Source organism: Perognathus longimembris, chromosome 9 (genome assembly GCF_023159225.1).
Source record: "Perognathus longimembris pacificus isolate PPM17 chromosome 9, ASM2315922v1, whole genome shotgun sequence".
In the NCBI taxonomy this organism is placed as follows: domain Eukaryota; kingdom Metazoa; phylum Chordata; class Mammalia; order Rodentia; family Heteromyidae; genus Perognathus; species Perognathus longimembris.
In genome coordinates this window covers 16661175-16672358 of record NC_063169.1, presented here as the reverse complement: position 1 = coordinate 16672358, position 11184 = coordinate 16661175, and the positions used below count along the sequence as shown (strand labels likewise).

The 11184-nt window shown below is 45.1% G+C and overlaps 1 protein-coding gene across 3 annotated transcripts in view; it reads left to right on the top strand.

Moving 5' to 3' along the window:
• Positions 1–3513: 3513 nt before the first annotated feature.
• The window catches only part of Grik2 (glutamate ionotropic receptor kainate type subunit 2), a 533318-nt gene continuing 525647 nt past the window's right edge, over positions 3514–11184 (top strand). For all 3 annotated transcript variants that reach the window (XM_048353764.1, XM_048353765.1, XM_048353766.1), the window contains exons 1-2: positions 3514–3620; positions 8802–9207. In XM_048353764.1, coding sequence (XP_048209721.1) covers positions 9093–9207 — 115 coding nt within the window. In that variant the 5' untranslated portion in view covers positions 3514–3620; positions 8802–9092. The remainder of the gene's footprint in view (positions 3621–8801; positions 9208–11184) is intronic.

Genomic DNA, 11184 nt, shown 5'->3' with positions numbered 1-11184 from the left:
CTCACGAGCTTGCTGTCATTAATAAATATGGACATATTATTCATTATATGCAAAATTGGAATTGGACAGAAATGTCTCTGAAACCAAAATGTCTTTTCAGTTTGAATTTTCATCTGTATTTTTCTTTTTAAAAAAAATGTATATACTTATATTTACCTGTTGGTAGTAATGGGAATTAAATCAAAGTTTCCTGCATACTAGGTAATTATTCTGTGACTTAGCAAGATCCTCTTCACCCCATGGAGCTTCTTTTAATCCTAATGTCACATGAGCCTAAGTTCTGAAAGGGGATAGTAGAAGATAGCCAGATGCATCTCTACACAGCTAGAAGGCATCTACAGTCCTACCAGGTTCTGAGCAAGCCACTTCTCTGACACTTTGTTCTTTGGCACCTGTACAATAAAGGTGTAGGATGAAATGATGCAAAGTAATACATTCTAATTCATCACACAACTAAACCAAATTGGGCCAAACTATAACAATCATCTAGAATAGTAACTTGAGAACTCAGGTATGTCCCTCATTCTTTTGGGGGGGGGGGGGTGGGCAAGAACCCAGAGCTGCTAATGTTCTAAAAACACTTTCAGAAGATAAAGGGATGGGGGGAGTTTCTTTTGTTTTCTGAGGGACTCATCAGCCTTCCTGAATATAGAAAGAAGCATGGTCTTAGGGTTACTATGAATGGAGTGGACAAAGTCTCTTGATTGTCCCCTCCTCCTCCTCAAAGGAAACTGGATTCAGATTTCTTAAATGTTTAACCTCATAAATCCTGAGGAAATTTTTTTTTTTTTTGCCAGTCCTGGGGCTTGGACTCAGGGCCTGAGCACTGTCCCTGGCTTCTTTTTGCTCAAGGCTAGCACTCTGCCACTTGAGCCACAGAGCCACTTCTGGCCATTTTCTGTATATGTGGTGCTGGGGAATTGAACCCAGGGCCTCATATATATGAGGCAAGCACTCTTGCCACTAGGCCATATCCCCAGCCCCCTGAGGAAATTTTTGAAGTAGGTCTCCTTTTAGCATTGGAGAAGTTTTTGAAGGGTTGAATGGCATGTATAATCTAACAATCTTTTGTTACTTTGCTCTTCTCTTTAGAATCCAGATAACTCTTTGCTGTTAAGGAAATGATGTATAGTTTTGATTTGTCTACCTTTTCTCCCAGATCTTTCTCCTGCCTCCTTATCCTTGTCTCTTCTATAGTTCTTTATAAGTGTGATCAGTTTGTTCCATAGTAGAGATCCATAATTAGATTCTAAGCTCACATATAGAACGTTTTCTATGTCTCTTCCTCCCCAGATAGATATGATGTGACAACAGGATGAAGGGTGAAGATTGGTCCCAGTAATCTTGCCATTATTTTCATTTGGCACATACTACATGCTAGACCCTATAACAAACACTAAATGTAAATTAGTTACATTCCCTGTTCTACACTCGCAGATCACCAGAAAACAGCGCTGATGTCTTTCCCCAGGAGACCCTCTCTTGGAATCTAGCAAGTCAGTTGTTTGGCTCCTCCCTCTTGGATGGGGCAGGGCTTCCAGATGCCATGGAGAGTGGCCTTGGCTAGTAGACAAGTTGTCTTCATTACTCCCACGAGGGAAATGGGACTTGAATAGGGCATTTTCCTGAGCCTGGCCCAAACTGGACTGCGCTTGGAGGACCCATTAGGCTGCAGGTCACAGCAGCTGGAGCCCAGGCGCCTGGAGTCAGTCACGCGTCTGTGCTGCCCGCTCCAGAACGCACAATGGACGCATTGACCATTTATTTTCTCCTTACAACAAGGCTGCTGTTGACTTAATTACTGGAACCTCCCAGCCTACCCCCAACCCCCACCCCCGGGATTTTTAAACGATTGCAGGGACTCTCCACTGCCAACCTCCTCTCTCCTTCACCTAAGCCAGAGTCTGTCCACACCCAGGTGGGTACATTAGACTCCTGTGCCACTGCACAGGTAGCATGGCATGGTATTGGAGATGAGTTGGGGACTGATGATTTTGGTGGAAGGAAGTGGCTGAGCTTCTGAACCCCAGGGTGGGAAGGGTGACAGGTCTGCACCCTGTTCAAAGAAGACTTAACTATTGGGGCTGCCTTCGAGAGGGCAGCAAAGGACAGGGCTCCCAGCCAGCCAGCTCAACCGCTCCCTGGCCACTGGGAGTCTTCTGTGGCCTGAGCAGCTTGGGAACTGCGGGTACCTGGGCCTCCTTGGAGCCTCATGATCGTATGGACCTCCCACCTTGTACAGCCGATTGGGAATGTGGGTCCTGTGTGCTTGGCCAGTTCCCTCTTGGTCCTTCACAGCCCACCAATTTACGCCGGGGAAACCCGCTTGAGTCTCTTCTGTAGTTAATATTGTAGGGCTGAGGATAAGATAGAACCTGTATTGAGTGCATGTTGACTTTTCTGACCCAGAGGAGAGGAAATCCGGGATTGTTTGCAGAAGCTAACGTCTAGCTCCCACAGAGAAGCTGCGGGTGGGGGAAAGCGCCTTTGGCTGCCACTAGCCCAATCCCAGGAAGATTGGGGACTGGGGTACCCCACCTCAGCTCTGGCCTTTAAAAAAATACCCAAGCAAGCCCTGTATATGTATACACCTGGTCAGCTGTTCTTCAAACGCCTTTCCTCCGCCTTTGAGACTGGGACCTCAGGTTCTAGTGCCTACTGGGTCTCAAATCCCGCATCCCCGGACCTTCTGCAAAGCCGAGAGTTAGAGGCTTCACGGGGAGTGGAGCTAAAGGTATTATGGGGCCTGACCCGTGCGGAGGAGGCACGACAACCTCCCGAAGCTGGCGAAGCTCCTGTTCCCACGCTTGGCTTTGCAGTATCTGAGTCAAGGCAGTAAGTGCCTCGACTTCCTCGCGGGTGTATCTGAGTTCCAGACCCGCGATCGACCGCTCATTGGTTGCAGGAACTGAGAGCAGGGAGTGGGGGGCCGCGCAGATGTACTTCTTTCTCGCAGACCTCCAAAAGCAATAGTAGTTGTACTAAGAGGGCCACTTTGGAGACTACCAGCTGCTCCCCAAACCCTGGCAGCCGAGCAGCTGCGTTGCTATGGTTTCGGGGAGGTATAAAAGCTGCCATCCAGATCCTAGGGTTTCCCGGCAGGTGTGGTGACCCCCCCCCCCCCCAGGGCCAGGAAATTTCCCCCTTGGCTCTTTTGCATCATCCACCCTCTAAAGAGAGGATCGGTGGGGGGGGGGGGGGCTGTCCCCTCTCCAATCTCTGGAGGGGAAGTCCGGCCCCCCTACACTGCACATCGCTACACGTGTGGCCGCGCCCGGAATTCTCACCCTCTCGTTTTTTCTTTTTGCAATTACTGGGAGGCGAGCGCCCAGCCCGGGTGGCCCCGGGTGGGCAGGACTAAGTCCCCGCCGCGGGAAAGGAGCGCGGCGCCTTTAAAGCACGAGGCACGGAACCCCCTCCAGGAGGCGTGCCCGTCCCCGCCGCCGCCCCGCGGTCTCCGTCCTCCCCGCCGCCCGCCGTCACTCGCGCTCGGCGCCGGCGGCTTGCGTGGCTCGGGCTTCGGAGCCCCGAGACATCCCGACCGACTTCCTCCCTCGGCAGCCCCCCGGGAGGGAGGGAGGCCCACCCACTTTTCCCGCCCCACCTCGCCGCAGCTCCAGGTAAGGACTCCCCAGCTGTCCGGCTGGCTCCTGCCCCGGGGTGTGGGTCCCCGCGGGGACATCGGGATCGCGGGTGGGCGAGGAGCGTTTTCCGCCTGGAGGAAGGAAGAGGAGGGCGAGCGCCGCGCACCCGGCCCGGGGGCGCCGGAGTCACCTGCGGGACCGCGCGCCCGGACCCCCGCGCTCGCCCACCCCGCCGGCCCCGCCAACGGCCGCCGGCATTCGCTGCCCGCGCTCCGGCTCTCCAAGAAAATCATTCCATCAGAGGACGTGTCAGGAAGTGGCCTCGGCGGCGGAGACGGAGCCAGATGGCCAGAAGCGGAGTGCGTGTGCCTGCGGGGCTGTGGAACTCCCCATCCTTGTTTCCGCCCGCCTAGTCTGCCTTCCACCGACCCTGCTCCGGACTTTCCTAACCTCAGGATTCCGAGCTGCTGCAAAACAACCAAACTCCGGCGGGCGGGCAGCCCACGAGGGCGAGGAAGACAGAGTGTTACTGCGGATCTGACATGCCCAGAACTTTTTAACACACCGCATCCCTTGATATTGAGAGAGAGAGATAGAGAGAGAGAGAGAGAGGGAGAGAGAGAGATAGAGAGAGAGGGAGAGAGAGGGAGAGAGAGAAAGAGAGAGATAGAGAGAGGGAGAGAGAGAGGGAGGGAGGGACAGAGGGAGGGAGGGACAGAGGGAGGGAGGGAGAGAGAGAAAGAGAGAGAGAGAGAGAGAGAGAGATGTTAAACTACCAAGATGGATCTAAGCATAGGAAATGAGTATTAGAAAACTCAGAGCCTTTGGGTAAGGCAAAGATTACCTTCTGTCATTTCTTCATACTGTAAGTATTTTCTCATCAGAAGCTATCTTATAGATTAATGATTATTTCCATTGCCCATTGACTCATTTGAATCTTAGTCCGTGGTTTAATAGCTAGCTGGAAGATAAGCAATTGTATTTCAGGCTCGACTTTTCTTAGTTCATTGCTTTACAACTTTGTACATCACACACATTTCTGTAACCACGAGCGCTGCTGATCAACTTCCAGTGGCCTTCCATACTTATTAGTCAAACAAACAACTTGAATTGCACAGGAGGAAGGTGGTGGAGAAATGAATGATGCCTACAAGTCCTATCTGTTTGTTTTCTTTTATTCAAGCCCATCAAAGATTGCACATTCTGAATTTTTAAAGGATTTTGAGATATGCAAGTCTATTCCACTTCACATTCCTACTTACGACGCATATCTCCTTCGTATTCAAACATTAATTGAAAATTTAAATTCCATTAATCATCAAAGAAGCAGAATGTTAGAGCAGCTGAGAATGTATTCAGGGGTGAGCAAGTGATAACTTAGCATTGTAAACAGGAAAACTGAAATACAAGTCTGCAACAGTGTAATAGTTTCAACTGATCTCAGCTCTGGCTTTATTCTTTGGCCTCTTCAATGCCTTGGGAAAGCAAACTGTTTTGCTAAGCCACAATACAACAGGCTATTTGCATGAAGGAGTAGGTTAAGTGTTACTATCACATGAGGTTTCCCAAAAGGCCTCATAACAGCAGGGCTCCGGTACAAAGTAAAGTAGGATATTTAGGATGATTTCCATGTGAAAAAAACATATAACATGGAAGAACCTTGAAAACACCTTTGAAATTCAGGTTGTTCTGATATATATATATATATCTTGTTTCCAGTAAAAGGTATAGGCATTGTATTTTTTTAATGCTGTCTATCAGGATTATTACATATTTGTTCATGCCCCAGCAGGTGGCAGCTAACTAGAATAAGATTCATTTTCACCAGGAGAGTAGGAAACTAAAATTGCTTCTCAAGTAATATTGCCCAAGAATAAGAGGTCATTAATGTCAGTAAATACAAAAATACAGGAAAAGATGCAATGAATATCCTGTTGTAGCAATCTTTGCATGGATCTATGTGCATTTTTATTTTGTTATTTGTCATAAGCTTGATATTTCTCATATTAGTCTTCTGTGGTATTTTTTCAAGGCTTCAAGCTACAGTTCCCCCGTGTGTGTGTGTGTGTGTGTAGTCTTTTCTTTTATAAATCTTGGCTTTGACCTTGGAATACCCATCCTGGTAGCTCTTTCCAATAGAGGTTGCCATGTAGATAAACTGAAAATAAAACAAATGAGACCAAAGAACAAAGTGTATAAATCTCACTGTTATTAAATATAAATGATCACCTGACATCCAGTTGCAGTGTTGTTGCTTTTTCTATTATAAAAGGAACAAATTACAGAACTGTCATCACAGAGGTTAAATATGGTCAGTGCAAATAGTGTATAATGACCATTAATCCTTCACATAGCCTCAGAACTATTATTCTTTTGATATTGGGGAGAAACTTGTGATAATTTCAAAATATGCAGACAACATGACATCTTCCATACCACCAAATCCTTGTGCTGTTTGGGGGAAGTTGCTCTGGGGAAGGAGTGAAGTTGAAGAAGAAAGTGGTAATTAATCTTATTACCCTCACAACAGATGGAAATCTGGAGGTGGAGAATTGAAAGTGATAACTAATTGTACATTTTAGAAATGTCTTTAGCCACTGAGTTCTGACAGCTTGTTTCATTATCTGTAATTTGTGTAATCTTTCAGAAATATTTTTTGTATTGAAAACAAGTCGTGAAGTGCTCATGAGAGGGTCTCACAGTGAATGTGAGTGGCTTTGTAGTCATATGTTCTGAAATGGGATCACAGCTAGCACATCTGGATATGTTAAAGCAATCCTGTTATTCAGACTGAAAAATACACTCACCACAGCTGACAAGATTGTCCTCTTGACAACATGTACTGCACTAATTCACTTTATTGGACTCTATGTAATAGAAATATGCACATTGTCATTTCAAGTGGCATATTACCATTCATTGTACTATTTTCAATGACAACCTCAGAATAAATAGATGCCTGTGGTGCTGTCCAAGGTCCTGAAGAAAGGTTGTCTCTAGTCTTGCAGAAGTTCAATTAGACAGGTGGAGTTGATGCCTACAGTGTTTAAGCTGTTCAACTTAGCTGATGGACCAGAATGAACAGAATTTAGCATATTTGCAAAACTAGTTCTTTGGGGACCAATTAAGTAGCAAGAAGAATTTATAGTAGACTTTTTTTTACTGTTAATTTTGTGTGAGCTTCACAAATCTGGACACTTGTTCTTTCACTTCTTCAATTAGACATATAACAAATTACCCCACACAAACTAAATAGTTGAGAATGCCAGCTTTAAGTAGGTCTATTGAATTTGTTATGCCAAATACCATGTTATTAACAGAATACATGAACAAGGAGTTGTAATACTTTTTGTTTTCTCAGGTTCTACTAAATACCAGCTACACTGCAAAAATGTAATCTTTTAATTAACCACACAGGAAATACTATTTTTGAATAGTAGATACCAATTATATTGGGAGATGAAAAACACTAAGAATATTTATTTTTGCCTTGGCAATCATTGTGATCTCTGATAAGATAAAAATGAACAAATATGATGGAATAAATGAGACAGCAGGCACAAGACAGAGCATGTTGGACTCTGCATGTTTTGCAAGAGATGTTTCAAATATGGTCTGAAGGAGTCGCTAGATACCCTTGGTTTTAGCACTAGGTGTTCCTTTTAAAGTGCTCCAACAGACAGATGATTTGATTGAATTGCTTTCTAGGCTGCAGAACTAGCCATTCATGATGTTTATTTTGACATTGTGGTTATGCCTCTATCTTTTAAAAAACCAATGATACTTAATACCTTTGCAAAAATGTAGAAACGTAGGTTAATTCAAAATCAGCTTTCTAGACTATCTTTCATAAGTAGCAACTGGAAAACATTACAATGTCTGAATTAACACATTCTTCTATTTTCTAAGTATTTGAAAGAAACATAACAAGACTTCAGTAGTACACATATTCTTACTTTAAAATTGGACAGTCTTCAGATGGGCATAATCTTAGGGTTTTCTAAAATTCATCCATGCCCTATTAGTTGGTTATGAAAATGTGATTAATTGCAAAAGACATGTTTCATACTATGCCTTTTGTGCAGCTTATTCAGCTAAACATGCTCATAGTGATATATTTGTTTGCTATATGTATTAGTTTTAATTAGAAATGTAAATAATGCTGCTAGTGGATTTTTGAATAACTTGATTCTATAGACTATTTCAGTAATAAAATATTTCTGTTAAAACACAAATAAACCTATATCTTTTCTCTCATGAATAAATTGTTACTTGTGTGTAATCCCAGAGAGGGGATTCTAAATATTCTCATCAGAAAACCAGCAAATGATATTTTCAGAAAAAGCTATGAGATCCCACCCTTTAAAGAAAAAATACTGGAAAAAAATAATTAGAAGCAAACAAGGTTTATAAAAAAAAAACCTTTAAAGTTTGCGATACCAGTTCAAACATGATTGTCTTTTATATATTCATAATTATTTCAGATGAGCTAACATGGGCATGAAAGTATGATTCTTTCATCTTAAGTCAGTATTTTGTCTCTGAAAGTCTACTTGCAGAAATTTCTCTTTGCACTTGAGTAGTAACCAATGTTCCACTCCAGTTCTAAAAGACCAAGACCTCCTCTCCAATTGCATTCTATTTGGTATTCATTCTAAGTTAAGATATCAATCAAGAATAGTATAAGTTCTACACTTTTAACTTAAGAGCAAGTTAAACTTACAGAACACCTTCTGTCTTAGAACACTGCCTTTTGTACAATTCCTAAGCAAAATGACTTTGACTTTGCTAGTCTTGTATTAAAATCCAATAGTTGATTGTAAGAAGTCTGCTTGCCAGCACCAGTCTAACTCTTACAGATTCTTACTGGAAAAAAAATGAAAGCAACTTCCATCACGTAAATAAATCTGACTTTTTTCTCTCCCCTTTTTCTTCTTCTTTTTCGAGCAACTCAAGGCGGGTATCAGATTGGTTGCATAATAGATATTGGGAAGCTCACTGGCAGGGAGCGTTCAGAGACGAGCAGCTATCTCAATTTTTCTCAGTTAATCTTGGCTTCACGTCAGAAGCTGTGTGGCAGTGCAGTAAGAATAGGGCCTGGCCAACCCTTTTCAGAGCAGAGCGCCTTTGTGCCGGGACTGTGGCTCTCAGTGCCCGGCTCCCGGGTTTCCAAGGTTGGATTTTCTTACTGATTTTGCTCCTGCTTTGCTCCCCCAGGCTCGCGCGGCCGGACGTTGTGGGTGTGCGTGCTGGATCCTCCCGGATGCTCCCGGACTAACATGGATGTCCCGCCATCCCTTGCAGTGGAAGCTTGCTCCTTGGCGCAGTGACTGAAGAGCATGCAGCGATTGCTAATGGGTTTGGGAAGCGGAGACTCCTTCCTCTTTCCGTGACCATGCCGTGATCCTGTCTGCGGCCACGACTCGACGCATCCTCATTCCTGCCCAAACCGCGAGCCGAACGCTAGATCGGGGAAGTGGGTGCCGCGCGGGTAGGCACGGAAACACCATGAAGATTTCTCCCCCGATTCTAAGTAATCTAGTCGTCAGGCGCTCCATTCAACTCCTGCTCTGTTTATTGTGGATTGGATATTCTCAAGGAACCACACATGTGTTAAGATTTGGTAAGATCACCCCTCCACCCCACCCCGCACCCGCCCCAGCCTCTCCCTCTCCCGCTAGCCGGCTGTGCCGGATGTAAACAGGCGGGCTCGCTCGATCTGCCGGTGGGCTCGGCGCTGGGCGACCTGTTCTCCACTCCTGTTTTTCTCCTGGGTTTGAACGAATCTACTCCGTGCTTTCACTTATGTCCCCCCCCCCTTTCTTGATTCTTATTTTATTTTTCGCCGCGGGAGGGTGAGACGTGGGCCCGTGCGTGGTAGTGGTCGATGCCTTTATTGCCTCTTCATAGTGGCCAGCCACAGCGACGGTGATGACGCTGGGGGCATGGCCAGCGCCTCCTCCGCGGCTCTCCCCCGGAGCCTGCCGGGCGCGGAGGGGAGCGCCACCCCGGCTAAAGTGAGCTCCTGGGCGGCCAGACTCCGAGCCGGGGGAGCCCAGGAGTTGATACCTGAGAACTCTTGGACGAGTTGCGTGTGTCCGCTTAGGTCCGGACCCAGGCCATTCATCACGTGCAAAGGAAAGGCACTGGTCTCTTTGGTGCCTTTTGTAGGAGAGCTTTATTGGTTTATTTAATCGCTGGTCTATGCCACCTATAATGTCCTTATCGGAATGCAGAGCTTTAAAACAAAGTAATACAAAATTCAAAGCTTTCCTGAATAAGGGGAAGAAGCATCCCAGGGAAACTGCTTCCTAATAAAACAGTCTTGTTTGTTTTTTTGTATAACTTGCTGCTTTCATAGCTTTTGCTGTGAGAATCCTGGACTAAGAAAATGATGAGCGGTATTCACCGCCAGTGGAGGAGGGGTGGGGGGGGGAGAGTTGAGTGTGTGTGTGTGGGGGGGGGGTGTCTAGATCTCTGTCTTTATTTGACTCTGCCATTAAAGACCTGAGATCCTTGGCATTTCAGGCAAATTTCCGGCTTTCCCAAGAACTCAGGTTTCTTTGGAGCTGGAAGGAAAATCTAGAGGTGAGACTCTAGTGGAATTCATGGTCAGGAGGTTTGCTAGGAGGAAATGAATCATAGGAAAGGCTCATTTCGCTCCCTATGGCCAATGGAATTTCAGTAGGAGCGGAACTAGTCATGAAAAGTTCCCTAAAGTAGAGAAGAGAAAAAGAGGAGAAAGCCAACAGGGTAAAGCTTCTGCTGTAGGCAGCTCCTTTGTCAGTTCAAGTGGATTTAAACCGAAGAGTGCAGGAAACCACATAATCCCGAGCGTGTGCCTTTGAGATAAAAGCAAATGCATTAAGTTATTCAGTCCAATTTAAAGCAGAGTGATTGCCTGCATTTTCTCTTGACACCAGTGGCATATATTTCCCCTCTGTTTTGTTTTTTTTTTCCCCCATGTGTTTTCCCCCTCATGGTCTTTATCATGCTTTGTGAAAAGAAAGTAGGGACATATGTGTGTGTGTGTGTGTGTGTGTGTGTGTGTGTGTGTATTATATTAAAATGGAATGTCAGCAGCCCTCCCCACCAGTTGTCACATATAAGACACCTGGAGCTAAGTCGTCTGGCAATAACAAAAGAGACAATACGGTATATTTTATTCCCAATGGAGTATTTCCCTGCTTTCTTCACATTCTTAGATGGTACTTAAGCATGTTGCTCTTAGCAACAAGCATCCAGAGGAATGCATATTTCTTTGGACAGGATTAAATAGATCCCTCATCATATTACGTGTGTGTGTGTTTAGCAGTTCAGCTCCAAGCACAACAGACTTACATGGAATCCTTCAATATCTTTCAGTATGTATTTGTGAATAACTGTGTTAGTGTGTCTGTGGACCTCATGGAAAATAAATAAAGAAGACTTGGAGCTGGGAAACTTCCACTGATAAGCTAAGATTTAATTATTGCTGCCCTGGTCTTGCAGCATCATATTTGCTGAATCATTAGATTGTTACATTCGCTGATCATTTCATATCTTCATATTAAAAATCTTGGCGACTGAAGCAGAGTGTGTAGCAGCTTTCCAAAAGAGC